The 19,318-nt window shown below is 46.0% G+C and overlaps 1 protein-coding gene across 1 annotated transcript; it reads left to right on the forward strand.

The window, feature by feature from the left end:
• The first annotated feature begins 10,649 nt into the window (after positions 1-10,649).
• Positions 10,650-12,326, forward strand: LOC119319257 (bisdemethoxycurcumin synthase-like). Its single transcript, XM_037593745.1, has 2 exons — positions 10,650-10,926; positions 11,022-12,326. Exons 1-2 carry the CDS (start codon positions 10,710-10,712, stop codon positions 12,029-12,031), a joined length of 1,227 nt encoding a protein of 408 aa, XP_037449642.1. The 5' UTR covers positions 10,650-10,709; the 3' UTR covers positions 12,032-12,326.
• The last annotated feature ends 6,992 nt before the right edge of the window (positions 12,327-19,318 follow it).

Here is a 19,318-nt window from a genome sequence, read left to right on the forward strand (position 1 = left end):
AAGTCCCGTTGTTGGCACGGGAGGATCCGGTGGTGGAGCATGACCTGGACTACGTTGACAAGTTTGAGCTTCTTGTTCACCATGTTTTTAATACATGTTTGGAGTCCGATCAGCTCACCCGAACTACCCCAGGACAGGCCCTTCTCTTTCCATGAGGTGAGCCGCATGGGGATGCCAGATCGGAACTCGGGGGCCGCTGCCCATGCAGGGTCACGCGGCTCGGTGATGTAGAACCACCCCGATTGCCACCCCTTTATGGTTTCCACAAAGGAGCCCTCGAGCCATGTAACGTTGGGCATCTTGCCCACCATGGCACCTCCGCACTCCGCCTGGCGGCCGCCCACAACCTTCGGCTTGACATTGAAGGTCTTCAACCATAGACCGAAGTGGGGCTTGATGCGGAGGAAGGCCTCGCACACAACGATAAACGCCGAGATGTTGAGGATGAAATTCGGGGCCAGATCGTGGAAATCCATGCCGTAATAAAACATGAGCCCCCGGACGAATGGGTGGAGAGGGAGTCCCAGTCCGCGGAGGAAATGGGTGAGGAACACTACCCTCTCATGGGGCCTAGGGGTGGGGATGAGCTGCCCCTCATCTGGGAGCCGGTGCGCGATGTCGTCGGGCAGGTATCCAGCTCTCCTCAGCTTCTTGATGTCTCCATCCGTGACGGAGGAGACCATCCACCTGCCTCCCGCTCCGGACATGGTTGGAGAAGGTTGAGGTGGGAAGAGCGGACTTGGGCGCTAGAGCTCGAGTGTGCGAAAACGGATGAGCGGTGAGAAGGCGTGGATGAAAAGGTGAATCCCTATCCCTTTATATGGGCGGATGAAACTAAGCGTCCCAACTAGCTTGGTAAAACTTGCTCATCCCCCAAGCGTCGTAATCGATGGCGTGGTTGGGTTACCCACGCCCGTATTGATGGGAATCCCGTAATAAGGGGACACGATCTCTGCTTTGACAAGACGTGTCAAAAAACTGCCTCGTGTTATGTGCGGGGCTGGTTTAAGGAAATGGTTCGAATAATCACCGGGCCATGGCATAATGTCGTCTTGCCAAAACAAGTCAGCAAGTTAGATTTGCGGAAATATTATTCACTCTACGGTGGTATGTGGAACTTATTTTGCAGGGTCGGACACTATCCTTGTATTCAAATTCTTCTGTGGTGTATTCGAAGAAGGAACCCACCTTGCAATGCCGAAGACAATACTGCGCGTTGGACTCATCATCATTGAAGCCTGGTTCAGGGGCTACTGAGGGAGTCCTGGATTAGGGGGTCTCCGGACAGCCAGATTATATCCTTTAGCCGGACTGTTGGACTATGAAGATGCAAGATTGAAGACTTCGTCTCGTGTCCGGATGGGACTCTACTTGGCGTGGAAGGCAAGCTAGGCAATACGGATATGGATATCTCCTCCTTTGTAACCGACCTTGTGTAACCCTAACCCTCTCCGGTGTCTATATAAACCGGAGGGTTTTAGTCCGTAGGACACAACAACTACAACATACAATCATACCATAGGCTAGCTTCTAGGGTTTAGCCTCTCTGATCTCGTGGTAGATCTACTCTTGTACTACCCACATCATCAATATTAATCAAGCAGAACGTAGGGTTTTACCTCCATCAAGAGGGCCCGAACCTGGGTAAAACATCGTGTTCCCTGCCTCCTGTTACCATCCGGCCTAGACGCATAGTTCGGGACCCCCTACCCGAGATCCGCCGGTTTTGACACCGACAGTCACATGACGATGTGAACTATGGGTGTTAATCACATGGTGATGTGAACTATTGGTGTTAAATCACATGGCGATGAGAACTAGATTATTGACTCTAGTGCAAGTGGGAGACTGAAGGAAATATGCCCTAGAGGCAATAATAAAGTTATTATTTATTTCCTTATTTCATGATAAATGTTTATTATTCATGCTAGAATTGTATTAACTGGAAACGTAATACATGTGTGAATACATAGACAAACATAGTGTCACTAGTATGCCTCTATTTGACTAGCTCGTTAATCAAAGATGGTTAAGTTTCCTAGTCATAGACATGAGTTGTCATTTGATTAACGGGATCACATCATTAGGAGAATGATGTGATTGACTTGACCCATTTCGTTAGCTTAGCACTTGATCGTTCAGTATGTTCCTATTGCTTTCTTCATGACTTATACATGTTCCTATGACTATGAGATTATGCAACTCCCGTTCACCGGAGGAACACTTTGTGTGCTACCAAACGTCACAACATAACTGGATGATTATAAAGGTGCTGTACAGGTGTCACCGAATGTACTTGTTGAGTTGGCGTATTTCGAGATTAGGATTTGTCACTCCAATCGACGGAGAGGTATCTCTGGGCCCACTCGGTAATACACATCACTATAAGCCTTGCAAGCATTGTAACTAATGAGTTAGTTGTGGGATGATGTATTACGGAACGAGTAAAGAGACTTGCCGGTAACGAGATTGAACTAGGCAAGTAACATACCGATGACAAATGGAACAACATATGTTGTTATGCGGTTTGACCGATAAAGATCTTCGTAGAATATGTAGGAACCAATATGAGCATCCAGGTTCCGCTATTGGTTATTGACCGGAGACGTGTCTCGGTCATGTCTACATAGTTCTCGAACCCGTAGGGTCTGCACGCTTAAAGTTTGGTGACAATTTGTATTATGAGTTTATGTGTTTTGATGTACTGAAGGTAGTTTGGAGTCCCGGATGAGATCGGGGACATGACGAGGAGTCTCGAAATGGTCGAGACGTAAAGATCGATATATTGGACGACTATATTCGGACATCGGAAAGGTTCCGAGTGATTCGGGTATTTTTCGGAGTACTGGAGAGTTACGGGAATTCGCGGGGAAGTATATGGGCCTTATTGGGCTTTAGGGGAAAGAGAGAGCAGAGGCTGCGCCCCCCTCCCAATGCTTAGTCCGAATTGGACTAGGGGGAGGGGCAGCGCCCCCTCCTTCCTTCTCTTCTCTTTTCCCTTTCCTTCTCTCCTACTCCTACTACTTGGAAGGGCTCCTAGTTCTACTAGGAAAGGGGGAATCCTACTCCCGATGGCAGTAGGACTCCCCTAGGGCGCGCCATAGAGAGGGACGACCCTCCCCCTCCTCCACTCCTTTATATATGGGGAGGGGGCACCCCTTGGAGACACAACAATTGATCATTGATCTCTTAGCCGTGTGCGGTGCCCCCCTCCACCATAATCCATCTCGATCATATCGTAGCGGTGCTTAGGCAAAGCCCTGCGTCGGTAGCATCATCATCACCGTCACCACGCCGTCGTGCTGATGAAACTCTCATGTGAAGCTTTGCTGGATCGGAGCTCGCGGGACATCATCGTGTTGAACGTGTGCAGAACTCGGAGGTGCCGTGCGTTCGGTACTTGGATCGGTCAGATCGTGAAGACGTACGACTACATCAACCACGTTGTGCTAACGCTTCCGCATTCGGTCTACGAGGGTACGTGGACACACTCTTCCCTCTCGTTGCTATGCATCGCCATGATCATGTGTGTGCGTAGGATTTTTTTTGAAATTACTACGTTCCCCAACACTCAAGTTTAATACTTGACTCTTTACCTTTGTCGAGTTCCCAATCTTCAAAGTTGCGTTTAATTCTTTCCAAAAGATCCCACCAGAATTCAATAGTCTTCTTCATAAAGGAACAAGCATAAGAAGTATCAAGCATGGTTTGCTCATTACAAGAAAGTCGAGCATAAAAGTTCTGAATAATAATTTCTCTTGAGAGCTCATGACTGGGGCATGAATATAACATTGACTTAAAACTCCCCCAAGCTAGAGCGATACTTTCTCCTTCGCGAGGCCAAAATTTATATATATATATATATATATATATATATATATATATATATATATATATATATATATATATATAATTCTGATCACGATGAACTAGATGCATAGGGTAATTTTTTGGTGGAACTCCAATTTCAAACGATTCGAATTCCAGGATCCAATATCATCACATAGCCTATACCATGCCAATGCTTTTCCCTTCATAGATAAAGGGAAAACCTTCTTCATAACTTTATCTCTGGGTAAACCTGCAAGCTTAAACAATCCACAAATTTGTTCCACATATATCAAGTGCATATCAGGATGTTCGGTCCCATCTCCTGCATAAGGATTAGCTAGCAGTTGTTCAATCATACTCGAAGGAATTTCATATTCAATATTTTCAGTAGGTGCAGTAGTTTGAGGGGTAGCTAATTGTGGTTCCGGACGAGGTGAAGATACCCCGAGCAAACCCCTCAAAGGATTGTTTTCCATAGTAACAAGTGACAATAAATTTTAGCACACTATATAAATGTTTCCTTACCAAACTCCACCTATCAAAGGCGCTTCGCTCCCCGACAACGGCGCCAGAAAATAGCCTTGATGACCCACAAGTATAGGGGATCAATTGTAGCTCTTTTCGATAAGTAAGAGTGTCGAATCCAACAAGGAGCAGAAGGAAATCACAAGTAGTTTCTAGTAAGGTAATGTCTGCAAGTGCTAAAATTGCAAGTAGCAGGGTAGTATGATAACAAGATAATTTGTAACGAGCAAGTAACGATAGTAGTAACAAAAGTGCAGCAAGGTATCCCAATCCTTTTGAGGCAAAGGACAGGCCAAAACGGTCTCTTATAATAAGAAAAACGTTCTTGAGTGTACACGGGAATTTCATCTAGTCACTTTCATCATGTTGGTTCGATTCGTGTTTGCTACTTTGATAATTTGATATGTGGGTGGACCGGTGCTTAGGTGTTGTCCTTACTTGAACAAACCTCCTACTTATGATTAACCCTCCCGCAAGCATCCGCAACTACGAGAAAAGTATTAAGAATAAATTCTAACCATAGCATTAAACTTTGGGATCCAATCGGTCCCTTACGGAATAGTGCATAAACTGGGGTTTAAGCTTCTGTCACTCTTGCAAATCATCATCTAATTGCTACTCTGCAATGCATTCCCTTAGGCCCAAATATGGTGAAGTGTCATGTAGTCGACGTTCACATGACACCACTGAGGGAATCACAACATACATACTATCAAAATATCGAACACATATCAAATTCACATGATTATTTGCAACATGATTTCTCCCGTGACCTCAAGAACAAAGGTAACTACTCACAAATGATAAACATGCTCATGATCATAGGGTTATTAAATAGCATATTGGATCTGAACATATAATCTTCCACCAAATAAACCATATGATAATCAACTACAAGATGTAATCAACACTAATAGTCACTCACAAGTACTAATCTATAGTTCCGGTAACAAGATTGAACACAAGAGATGAACTAGGGTTTGAGAGGAGATGGTGCTGTTGAAGATGTTGGTGGAGATTTCCCTCCCCAACATGGGAGAGTTGTTGGTGATGATGATGACGATGATTTCCCCCTCCGAGAGGGAAGTTCCCCCGGCGGAATCGCTCCGCCGGAGGACAAAAGTGCTCCTGCCCAAGTTCCGCCTTGAGGCAGTGGCGCTTCGTCCCGAAATTTCTCCTCTTATTTTTTTTCTAGGTATCAAGATGACTTATATACCAAAGGATGGGCACCCGAGGTGGGCCGAGGAGGCCACAACCCCCAGGGCGCACATGGGGCCCTGGCGCGCCCAGGTGGGTTGTGCCCACCTGGTGGCCCCCCTCTGGTAGTTATTTGCTCCAATAATTCTTATATATTCCATAAAAAATCCCCATGAAGTTTCAGCTCATTTGGAGTTGTGCAGAATAGGTAGCCTGACGTAGCTTTTCCAAGTCCAGATTTCTAGCTGCCAGAATTCTCCCCCTTGGTGTGTACCTTGCATATTTTGATATAAAAGGCATTAGAATTAATCCAAAAGGCATTATTATGGATAAAAAATTTATAAATAACAGTAAGAAAACATGATGCAAATGGACGTATCATGAACCATGGTCCAACTTCCTACATAAGAACACACTTTAAATATACTTTACTAGATGTTCATTTTTTTGTTATTCTTTATTTCAAAAATTAATAACACATCTCTTAACATTACTACTAGTAAATTGTTAGAACTAGTAAGCTAGTGTAACTAAAACTACACTATGGATTTGTAACATTAGGTCTCTCAGTTAAGGAAAATTTCCACTTTCTACAAACCCCTATATTTGAGAGAGTAACAATTGGCTACCAAAAATAAAAATTATAGTCATCAACATCCTCCTGATGCTTCGCCAGCATTAGGAGAGAAATGTTAATGCAAACTCCTGGGGTACGTCCCCATAAGAGCCCTTGCATCAGCACCTCACCACTTCTCTATTCTACTTCTCCTCCATCAACCATCTGTTGATGGAAGAAGTTCAATGAAACATGGATATTGTATGCAGCTTCATCTTGCATCTCATAATGTGAGATAATTATTGTATGCAATGGTGATTGTACGTATGTCTTGTATATGGTTATTTTATAGTAGAAACATAGGGTTGTATTTATTTTACAAAAATCTGATTATTATGCATTCTTATTAGCAGAAGTGGATGATAGATGATACTTGTGCAAACAAAATTTGATGCATTCTTAAGTAGATACTTGCACAACCACGGACTATTTCATAAGTAGATACTTGCACAATCTTACGATATTGTCGGTGCCTGTTTCATTAGTAGATACTTGCACAATCTAGTAAATATGGTAATTGAGGTTCAAGAAACACCCGCACAGTGGATGTGCTATGGTCACAGAACTATGAACATTACAACTCATCATTCATCTACTAAAGAGAAAAAAGTAAGTCTAGGTTTTCCACAACAATATGTCCATAAACTATACATGGAGTTGACATGCTTGGGCATTGCATAACCTTTGATTCAACAAAATTCATTTGGAGGTAAATAGACAAAAAATCATCCCCTTTTTTCACGGTTATTGAAATATCATCCCAAGATCTAAGGCAGAGAGGGTAATAGGAATTGTTACTGTGAATGCTGGTCCATCAATTTTTTGACAATGTTTATAAGTTTGGAGATCAGCTTTTATCGAACAATATGCATAACATGCAGTAAATACGGGTAGAGCTAAATCCCGATTTTATTAGAGTTAACCTACATTCATTGTCCAACATGTTCTCTTCGTACCTTATTAATTTATCCACAAGAAAATAATATGCATTAGATCTACCTTTTACAGGAAGCATAAAAGGGTGACCAAGATGAATATTTGACAAGTCTATATCCTTTGCACGTAAAATATTCTTTATATTAGCTTTAGATCCTCTACCAATGCAATTACTAAGAAAATAGTTGATGTGTTCTAGTCCATCAAGGAAGATTATAGAAGTGATTATTTATTATGGCTATTGATTAAGCTTCATACGTAGATGATGAGCCACAAATGTTAAGGGCATCTAAAAACATGAGAGAGTGGATAATGGTTCAAAAGGGCCTCCCTTGATGTCAGTTAAACTATTGGAACTCGTGCATCTTGTAAAGAATATGACAATTCACTAATTGAATGGATAAAGAGATGTAGATAAAAAGGATAGCCTTGATGAATACCTTGGGCTCCTCAAAAGTTAACAAAATGTTGACCATTTATATTGACAGTATAGTGGTAGGGGAAGTGCATTCATAAGTTAATATGATAAAATGACCATGCATCCATTTAGGTACGAGAGCCCTAACAATGAAGTCCCATTTAATTATGTCAAAATATTTAGCTAAATGGATTTATTTAGCGTGAACACATTTTGACTCCAAGAAAAAAGTTGGAAGGCATGTATAAGTTCTGAGGAAATGGAAATACTATTTGGGATTATACGACCTTGATTAAAATCTTGTTAGGATTCATTAATGTTGTCTGATCAATGGTCTTGGAGTCTTAGCCAATGTTCTAGTAACTATTTTATATAACACAAATATTTTTAACCCCATGTATTAATTAATAAATGTTCATAAAATAAGTAAGAACAAAGCATGTTACATAGGTTGCCAAAGAGCCAAATAACACACATCAACTTTAGAATTGTAGCAAAATCTTGGAAATTCATTAGCCACTACATTAGCCTTCCTTTTTTATCGTCACCATATTGAAATCCTGTAAAAAAAAAATTGGATGAATTTGTTTTCCCCTAGTATGAGGTCAACCAAGGTAGATATATCCCATGATGCAATAGCTAAAAATGTATGCTCAAATAAGCAATATCTCTCCAAGATTGGCCTACAGTCTTGCCTCATATGCTTCATTCTTGTCATCTTCAGGTCGCCAAAGTTAACTCCAGCATATGTTCCTACTTGAAACCCCATCTACGATCAACTTATTTCTCTAGTCGGGTCAACTTTGGCAAGAAAATTCGGGGCATGTAACATTTGCAAAAATTCAACTCACTTTGAAGATGCTTAAAAGAATCAAATTATTCAAATTCTCATCACGGGTGCTAACTTTTGCAGATGAAGTTTGTTGGGTACATAATCCTAATGTCCAATGTATCGCCAAAAGTTCTTACAAATTTTTTTTGCACCTTGCCATGCTCAGCATGTGAGAATCAAGACACTGGATCTCTAATCTAGATATTACAATCCTTCACGAGGTTTGAAAAACAAAAGTTTCTACCTAGGGTAAAATCATTTGCAAACATCATGATTCTCTACACACATCATAGAGCAATGATGTAGACGTCGATTACTTAATTTTGATTATCATGTCTGTCAAGTGTTCTTCTGCTAGGGTGCTTTGCTTTTATTGGGGACTTAGATCAATTCAATTTGCTCAATTTGCACCTAGACTTTACCTTTTCTCCAATGAAAGCCTATTTTCTAATTCGCATCCTGAAGTCTCTCTTGAAGATCTCTTCGTTTTCTGTTGGAAATTTGGAAACTTTCCATTATATGATCTTAAACCAAGGATCCTAATTAACTGAGCAAGCACATGTGCTTCCAATGATCTTCTTTCTACGGTACAAATGAATCCTTGACCGACCACGATTATAATTCCAAATCTAACCTCCTCCTAATCATGTTCATTATAGTTTTATTTCTTCTCTTTCTCTAGGCCCTCAAGCATTTTTGAATGTTGTATTTGACCCTTCCCAGCCAGGGAATGTTGCCACACCTGAAGTTTTCCATGATATTACTTCTGATATCCCCATTTACATCCAATTTTTCTCCTTGCATGTTGATTCTTTGTTATAGCCGGAGGCTCGAGCGATGGTCCTTAACGCAAATGATCGGAACTCACTCTTAGAGAAACGACATATCCTTCCTCACATATTGCAAAACACCCGAGGATATCACTTCGGCCAACAAACACCTACCACATGGATCATTGCTTCCTTATTTCTTCAATCAACCAGACAAGGATTTGATAGTTACTAATTTTTCAAGGAACTCCAATGTTGTAGCTCATGCCCTTGCAAGATGTGCTTTTTGGGATTTCCATGGCTTGTTTCTTTTAAGAGTCGATGTTTTGAACTTCTCATGCTATTGTTGTAGGCTTGCTCTAGAATGGTAAATCTCGCTTCCTGGAATTCAGTATGTACTTTGCCTTGGATGTTGATGAAGGACATAAATCCCACTTTGCCTGCCCACCATCACGACTCTTGAGTCCAATATATGTGACCTTCGACTTTAGGGGATAGTCACCTCTTAATCTAGCGGACAAACTACAAGATCAAATGTAGATATATCCTCTAAGGGATATTCATGCTTCTAATACATAATGCTAGATCACGAACAATGTGATGTGTGCCACCACGCCATCTTGGGGAGGGTGTCTCTCAAGTCATTAATGTCATAAAGAATTAGCGAGGAGGTCAACCCATCAACTGCACGAACACTCCGTCGAATGCAAAGACAAGTTGGGTGGTCAATGTGTTCCTACTGTGCCCGGCTCGGGATGGTGGCCTTCCAAGCCCAAGCGGATAGCGAGATATGTGTTATAACAACACCATGCACTTCACTACAAACACTATCATCTGTGACCAGTCACATACTCACACACGACATGGCTGAGTGCTAAACGGTACTAATGCTTACTCCCTTCATCCAAATATGTAGGACATAATACGTTTTTTGAACTTGCATTTGACCATTGACAAGATGAATAATATATAAGATATATGATATAAAAAATTATAACATTAGAAACTTCTTTCATATATGAATTTGATGGTATACATACTTTGTGTAACATGCATGTCATACCTTATAGCTCTAACCCGTGGTCAAAAATAAACTCAAAAATGGAATATCGGCCCTATATATTTGGGTAGAGCGAGTGATGGGCTAAACGTATCGATAACCATGCATAGTCCAGGGGGTTTACCCTTCCCTTTCAATAAAAAACGATGACATGTCCTTCTTGGCACAGTCAAGCTCTTTTTGATTTACCATGTCATTAGCAGACTCTGTCAACTGTGCAAGGAATGCCCCCATCGATTGTGGATACATTACTGCATCCATGGAACAGAAATTCAAAGGAATTAATTTTAAGCCATTTGCTTCATCCCTGGAGCTGCATCGGAGGCTGCGTCCGAAGCTGCAGCTGAGGGACCGATAATTAATGCCAGGGCAGCCACTCAAACCGACAGTTCAGCTTGCAGCCAGCCAACCAGCCAAAGAAGCAGTCTATAAAGCCTGAGCCCAGCACATACCCCATTAGACCAAGCTGCTGCATGCCATTGTAGATTCACAAAGCTAGTGCTCCTACTTTAGAAAGATCGGCCATGGGAAGCATCGGAACCACCAACGGCAGCGGCATCGGGCACGGCAGTGCCGCGGTGGCGCGGCGGCAGCACGCCGAAGGCCCCGCGGCCATGCTCGGCATCGGCACGGCGAACCCCACCGGCGTCGAGGTGCCCCAGAACATCTTCGCCGAGAACCTCTTCCGCGTCACCAAGAGCGACCACCTCACTGAGCTCCAGCAGAAGCTCACCAGAATCTGTACTACTACGTTAACTACAGTCTACAGTACAGTTTGCATGCATGCATGCATCGTTTTTCCTGCTACTGCTAACAATTACTACTTGCTGATTTAGGCGAGAAGACGGGCATCGACAAGCGCCACTTCCACCTGACGGAGGAGACGCTGGTGGCGCACCCGGAGCTGTACGACCACGATGCGCAGTCGCTGGACAACCGCCTCGCCATGACCGTCGACGCCGTGCCGAAGCTGGCGCAGTGCGCGGCCGCCAAGGCCATCTCCGAGTGGGGCCGCCCGGCGAGCGAGATCACCCACCTCGTCTTCAGCACCTACTCCGCCTGGGGAGCCCCTAGCGCCGACCTGCGGTTGGCCACGCTGCTCGGCCTCCGCCCCACGGTCAGCCGCACCATCCTCAGCCTCCACGGCTGCTACGGCGGCGGCCGGGCGCTGGGCCTCGCCAGGGAGCTCGCCGAGAACAACCGCGGCGCGCGCGTCCTGGTGGCCTGCGCCGAGATCACGCTCGTCTGCTTCGGCGGGCCCGACGGCGGCAACCTCGTCGGCCACGCGCTGTTCGGGGACGGCGCCGGCGCGGTCATCGTCGGGGCCGGCCCCTTCCGCGACGGCGAGCAGAGCCCCATCTTCGAGATGGTCCACGCCACGCAGACCACGGTGCCCAAGACCGAGCACGCGCTCGGCATGCAGGTCTCCGGCAGCGGCGTCGACTTCCACCTCGCCATCCAGGTGCCCACGCTCATCGGGCAGAACGTGGAGCGCTGCCTCCTCGACGCGTTCCGCGGAGGAGACGACGACGACGACGACGGCCATGGTGCTCATCTTCCGTCTCCGTTATCAGGGAACGGGAAGTGGAACGACCTCTTCTGGGCGGTGCACCCGGGCGGCCGCCCCATCCTGGACAACATAGACAAGGTGCTCCAGCTGGAGCCGGAGAAGCTGGGGGCCAGCCGGCACGTGCTCCGCGAGTACGGCAACATGAGCGGCGCGACCATCGTCTTCGTGCTCGACGAGCTGCGCCGGCGCCGGAGCCTGCTGCCGGAGTGGGGCGCCATGCTGGCCTTCGGACCCGGGGTCACAATTGAGACCATGGTGCTCCGCTGTCCACGCTAGGTGCATCGATGGCCTCCAGTCATCCTTCTCAAAGCTCAAGCCTACTTAATTATACCATTATACGTACGTACGTATTTGTGTGTGCGCGTACGTGTGTCAAACCAAATGGACACGTACGTCAGTCCAATCAAATTAAGGCCGCAAGCGGCCACGTCCCACTGAGCTTTCAGTCCATGTCCCATACGACTAGCTATAGCTAGTAATTATATATGTATGTAGTGCCTGCTGGGTGTAATATGCATGATTCACAAAAAGAAACTACTTTGATGTAATAAATTCTAAAGTTTTTTCCTAATATTTTCTAGCTATATGCGCGTGTTTATGAAGGCGGACAGATAATTCTTGAATCTCAAAAAATGAAGGTGTGTTATAAGAAGTTGAGGGTCCAACTCCGGTTAAAGCAATGGCTTGGTGTATTCCACATTAAAACATGACTAGTCAATCTCTAAAAAAAACATGAGTAGTCAAATGGAACATGAGAAATAATCGGGATGCAGTCACCTTTTTTTTTTTTGCAGTGGATACAGTCACTTGGTACCTTCCTGTTTTGTCCGTCACCAAGGTTTTCTACCTACCGGATACATAGAAAGTATTATGGGGCTCTGATAGAACCCCGGAGTTGTCTAATCCATGTACAAGTTCAACAAAACATAGCACCTCGCACCCAAAACGAGGCAAAGAAAATAATAGTAATCATCAAGATAGAAAACTACCCGTAGTGAATAGAGAAAAAAAGTACTTTCTCCGATTCATAATACTGTTGCTCAAATAGATGTATCTAAATGTATTTTATTGCTAGATATATCCGTCTGAGCAACAAATAGTAATATATAATATAGATCGAATGGGGTATGAATCAATCGGATCGGCGTTGGTAATTGCTGATCAGGTGCTCGGCGTGGTGCGTGAATATAGTTTGCCGGCCGGAAGGTGGGGGAGCACGTCTAGCACCTGAATACCGGCAGACCGGCAGTTTGGGCGAGCCTCCGTCGCCTGTGAGACTCGTGATTTTTAGAAACAATCTTGAGTTGTAATCAGCTAAGAGTCTACGTCATGTTGGTAGTACTAGGTGTGATTAGTGAGTCTGGCTAGGACTAGTATTCAGGCGTGTCCTAGTTTAGGCCTTGTTAATCCGGTTGGTAGTTCTGGTACGTGTCCTAGTTTGTATTAGTACACGTAGGTTTAAGAGTTATTGTCTATGTCCGTGTAGGTATGAAGTGCAAGCTTAGGTCGGCTGGCTAGGAGGCTTGCTCCTATATATGTACACTGGGATATACATTGAGTTTGTCCTAGTTATTGCACATCTAATTGACACAATCAAATATATAAAAAATAGACACACGAATCTTCATGTAAGATCAATGACATAAGATGTAGTAGATGTGCAATACTTATGACACATCTAGATGTGCTTTAGCAAAACTGATATACATTGTAATACCGTGTGTGAGAAAAGAAAAAAAAAGGAAAGAGGTAGGACACGTGCCTTTGGCAAACTTTTTGTGTGCACATGTTCGTTGTGATTTGATGTGATTGATCCTATGGTCGAGTTCCAACATTTGATATCCGAGCAAGGTTGATTTGAAGCCGTGCTTGCCCCGGGGTGGCGACCTACTAGCGCCTCGGGGCGGACCATGAAGTCGATGAGTGGTGCAGCGAAGATGAGGTTGATGCGATCGTCGTTCGGCAGAGCGACAAGGACGGAGACGACGGGCTGTCGTCGGCAAGGCGGCGGATGGAGGTTCGTTGACCGGAGCGGTGGTGTGGTGCCGGAAAGTCTTCAAGATCGTCATCCAGATGTTAGAGTCAAGGAGTCGTGCGGGTTAGCACGGTCAGTTGGTCGTCGACGTCGTCGTCGTGTCAGCGTCGTTGTGTCCAAGTGTTTGTCTATGTGAGGAGGTGTTGAATATGAAGCGTGTCCAGGTCGTCTATGTGTCTTGACGGGAGGATCAAGATCAATTATGTGGGGACGGTAAACCAATGAAGACGAGTCTCCTCAATGAGGCCATGTCTCTATATAGGGCTGGAGCGGTGTAGTCCATGAGGTGGTGTGAAGCACAAGGAGCCGACATGTATCTTGCTTGGGTGGATGGTGTAGAACACCGGATGATGTATTGCACAGGTTACTAGTAAGATGGATAGTCCAACGCATATTTGAGGTGGTGCGTAAATTTGCCAGATCAAAATTGGGAAGATAATATTGACAACAATCTACCAGGTAATTTGACTTGTCGTGGTGCGAGCAGATGAGTCGACAAGGATGGCCTACAATGACCAAGATATACAGTTTTGCTAAAGCACGTCTAGATGTGCCATAAGTATTGTATATCTAAATCCTATGTCATTGATCTTGCGTTGAGATTCGTGTCGGTATTTTCTTTTTTTTTCTTTTTCTCTTTATACTTGATTCACTCACTTAGATGTGCAATAACTAAAATATACTTAGATGTGTCCTAGACAAACTCATAAGAAAAAGCAGTGTCAAGATCAGAGATAGAATGTTGGAAATAATCTTGAGTTGTAATCAGATAAGAGTCTACGTCATGTTAGTACTAGATGATTAATGAGTCCGGCTAGGACTAGTATTCAGGCGTGTCTACTAGTTTAGGTCCGATTAGTAGTTCTGGTACGTGTCCTAGTTTGTATTGCCAAGTAACAATAGTAGTATTAGTACGTGTAGGTTTAGGAGTTATTGTCTATCTCCGTGTAGGTATTAAAGTGCAAGCTTAGGTTATCTCTAAGGCGGACCGGTAAACCATTCGTAATTGTTTGAATCGGGTTGTCCGGACCGCGAAAGCCATCCAACGCTGATCTGTATCGATCTACGGAGTGGTTTGGACACGATTTCTTCATAAACCGGAGACAAACGTGGAAGAGGTTTGTGGATGTATGTACCAATCCCAAGCCCACTTCTGACCGCCCTGACCCACCAGAAAACCCCATCCGCTCGTCCCGTGCTTTCCATCCCACGCCTTGCGCCACCTGTCATGACGCATTCATGTCGCCCCAGAGCATGTAGGCCGACATTGATGTCGCGGCGCAGACGAAAACGACCTCTCGGGTGTCGCCGCCTCTTCAATGTAGACGCCGCGTCCCGAGAAACCAACTCTGGCCGCTGCACCGCATTGAAGCAGGTTGACCACCCCCTCCCGCCTTCCCTAGCCGTGGATGTTTAAGCCACACTCCGACATCGTCCAGATCCGCACCCTCCACAGCACCACACTGTCTTCCTTCCCCTATCCGAGCACTTCCTGTCCAGAGCGATGCCGAAGTCCTGGTTCTCCGTGCAAGCAGGCGGCACCGGTGCAAGTTCGTTGTCGGGCGAATCATGGCGTCACCATCCTCGCTCACCTGGACCATCCGCGTCCACGGCGGCGGGCTCCTTCGATGACAAGTAGGACCAGCCGCAGGAGCGGCCATGCCTAGTCTCGGAGGCGGCTTTGACAGACAAATAATTCGTTCGTCAGATGAAGATCATGATGGAGCGCTCACTCCGTCAGATGGGTCCGGTGCCACCGTCGCCGCTGCGCGTGAAGGAGGAGCCACCCTGCCCGCCGCGGGTCCGTGTTAAGCGGGAGCAGGCATCCCCACTCAGGAAGGTAAAGGACGAGCCGGCATCCCCATGCCGGCAGGTGAAGGATGAGCCAGCGTCCCTGCCATGCAACCGTGGCCTCCACATCGGCGGCCACGTGAAGCAAGAGTTGGCGTCCCCCTAGTGCCTCCGCCGCATGAATGAGGATCCGCACAGCCGCTACATGCGGATCGATGGACCCTCATCGCCACCATGGCGCCAATGCTGCGTGAAGGAGGAGTTTCCACCCGCGATCGCCCAGGCGCGTGGCCGCATCCTCCACTATCTCGGAGGCGGTGGTTACAACGGTTACCTCGGCTCTAGGGCCGTGGTATCCGAGGCAGAGCAGGCGGCGTGGCGGCAAGCGAGGTACGACCGACGCAATGTCGGTCGCCGCTCGGAGTTCGCTAAGACAGACGTGGCGCCAGAGTGGGTCCGCAATGACCCCAACCTCGCCGCCGCGTGGGCGCTCGACCGCTCGTTCACCACCGCGGAGACGGCCGCCAGGTGCCGCCGCCGCCTTGACGGCGAGTTCGCCAAGATCGGCGAGGAGTGGTCGCTCAGCAACTGCTCCGTGAACGCTGGTCGCGGCAAGGCCACCGCCAGGGCTCCGCAGGCCATGTCGGCGGTGGCCGCGGCTGCCCTCCTCACGGCGCAACAGGAGACGGAGTGGCTCCTCTGTGGGGGCAGACAGCCGCCAAGCAAGGTTGCCGCGGCCCTCCGGGGTCGTTCCGCCGTTGGAGGGATGATGATGACGACACCGATGAAGATGGCGGTGCGGCAGGGAAGGGCGGCCACGCGTACGAGGTGATTGTCCGGTATAGGGTTTAGCTCTTTTTTAGTTAAAAGGTCGAAATATGTAAACTATATCCGAACTTGAATGAAAACCATCCGGTTTGAATGAATTTCGTCCGATTGGTTTGAATTGTTGTTAAAATGTATGCGACTAGCATTGGATGCTTGCCTCCCGTATCCGCGTGCGTGGATTGGTCTCCCCCTATCCGCGAACGGATGCGGAAGGTTTTTCATGGATTGCCGTTGCAGATGCCCTCAGATCAGCTGTCTAGGAGGCTTGCTCCTATATGTGTACACTGGGATATACATTGTAATCCCATGTGTAAGACAAGAAGAAAAGAAATACAGAAAAGAGAGGCACGGACACGTGTCTTTGGCAAAGTTTTTGCACGCATGTGTTCGTTGTGATTTGATCCGCTGGTCGAGCGATCTGGACAAGAATAGAGATTGTAGGGGCAGACCTGGAAAAGCGCCCAACATGCGAACTTTTTTTTCTCGAATATGCACGAGTGTGCATATCATATATTAAAGAAGGAAAGGCATAGAAAGCCTCAACCAGTCATTTACAAAGGTGAGAACGTTACACCATGCACAACTCCACCTCACGCACGATCGTGCACGCTAACTAGACTACTACTCCCCACTCGTCCACCTAGCTAAGCCTGCAAACATAGCATCTACATTACCTCTGAAGAGCCCTGCCATCGACCAGCTCCTACCCTCGTTCACAATTCTCTTGATAAGTTGGTTAGCTGATGGCGAAACACCATCAAAGACAATTGCGTTTCTGTGCTTCCACAACTCCCATAACGTGAGAAGCAGTATAGCGTGCAGATCCTTCCTTGCCACATTGGCAGCCGGTTGCTTGTCATAAACCCACGGCTTAAGAGCATCCTGCGTAGATGGTGCCCACTCTGGCTTTCCCAGAGCCGTACAAATCGCCACCCAAATCTCTCGAGCGAAGATGCATGTTAGCAACACATGATCAATGGTTTCCTCCTCTTGGTCACACAAAGGGCATTTGTCCTGATGCGGCAGCCCCCTCCTAGCTAGCCGGTCCGACGTCCAACATATGTTCCGCAGGGCCAGCCACGTGAAGAATTTGCATTGAGACGGGGCTCGCGATTTCCACGTTAACTCCGCGGAGGGAATGACCTCCCTTCCCCAGTACTTCGCTGCGTACGCAGATCTGACAGAGAATTGTCCCGTCGACTCCCAAGACCAAACTATCCTGTCCGGGACACTCTCCACCGGTTCCCACGCCTGAACCCGCTGCCATAGCTGTAGGGAACTGTTGCAATGCCACCATAGTTATGTTGCGAACTCATGATGTCAAAGAAAACCAGCGAGTAATCCGACGTTGTGGACTTGTGTCTCCTGAGCTGAGCTGGGTCAAAATCACTATTTTGACCTTGTGAGAAAACTTCAGGACAAAATAACCTCTCTCAAAAATTATTTGACGGTTTTATCCTTTTTAGAAGCGTCATGGTCTATGACGTTTCTCCTCACATAGAAACTCCAAACAGTAGAACACTTTTAGCCTAGGCCTAACTATCATTAATAGGCGATTCAACCTGTGGTTGAGATGGTTAGGTGGACAGTGGTATCCCCAATCCACTAGGGTTCAAATCCTGGTGCTCGCATTATTTTTGAATTTATTTCAGGATTTCCGGCGATGCGCTTTCAGTGGGAGGAGACGTTCCCGTCGACGACGAGGTGCCTACAGTGACTTCATAAATCTCAAGATGATGTGCCGGCTCAGTCTTTCGGAGGTGCTCATAGAGGTAGAGTGTGCGTGTCTGCGTTCATAGGGGTGAGTATATGAGCGTTTGTGTCTGTACTGATGCTAAAAAAACTACCATTAATAGCTGAGGTGGCACATGCAAAACGCAAAACATGCATGGCGCTGCTACAAACGTCTAAATCCATTATTAATTGCTAGCAATCGTGCTTCTCGTGGCCTATGATTTGTTACGCCAGAGCTAGTTTTGTCTAGGTTACAGAGGCGGACGGTAGCGATCCCGCCTGGATCCGGTCAATCTTTTCACTCCACGTGACCACACAGTTTGCCGTCTCCACGTACCAAAAATCTATCACGTCCTCATAAATAAAGTAGTCAGAGTACTGGTATATCTATATCTATATCTATTAATAAAATAATATATATTTATCTGATTTTTTCATCCATATTACATTCCGATTTTCTGAGATGTTTTACTATCCGAGGTAGTATTAATTTTTGGCAAAAATAGTCGCTGGTCAAGGAGAATTATTGGCCCACATATTCTGGCATGTTTAAGATTTCTGGCGGTTCCTGGGCCTACCTGGGCCAGGTTTTCTATATAATTGAAAAAATATTACATTGGTGGGGGATCGACTGACGATCAGGCTAGTCATGGTGGGGGTAATTTAGGTTGTAACTTAACACATCCCAAGACAATTTTGCTTATGTGGCAAGTACTTAATAAGGAAAGGGAATGCTTGTGGTAACATAATATGTTACTGTAACATAGCGCTTCCCGAGGCAAAATGAGTCTATGAGTTAATAAATGAAGCAATCTATAACACTACTACTATGTTAGTTTGCATTATGAAGATAGTAACTTAGACTAGTGTCATATACATGACACTAGTATAAGTTACTCCCCACTATGGCCAGCCTCAGAGCACCATCGTGCGAGGGACGCAACCAGCCAAGCTAAGTATTGCATTGAAGACATGATTCATTTTTCCATTAAATAGTCCCACCGTACTAACTTGCAGGGGATCTCCTATACGCTGCTCTTCGCGTCCGATTCATGCGCGCGCGTGCGATGGTTCGAAGCCTGGACCTCGAGCTGGTAGAGGGTTGTCGCAGATCAGCTAAGATAAACATCTTTGTAGTCTACTGTAGAACAAGGTTTATAAGAACTATCAGGCGC

Source organism: Triticum dicoccoides, chromosome 6A, assembly GCF_002162155.2.
Source record: "Triticum dicoccoides isolate Atlit2015 ecotype Zavitan chromosome 6A, WEW_v2.0, whole genome shotgun sequence".
Classification (NCBI taxonomy): domain Eukaryota; kingdom Viridiplantae; phylum Streptophyta; class Magnoliopsida; order Poales; family Poaceae; genus Triticum; species Triticum dicoccoides.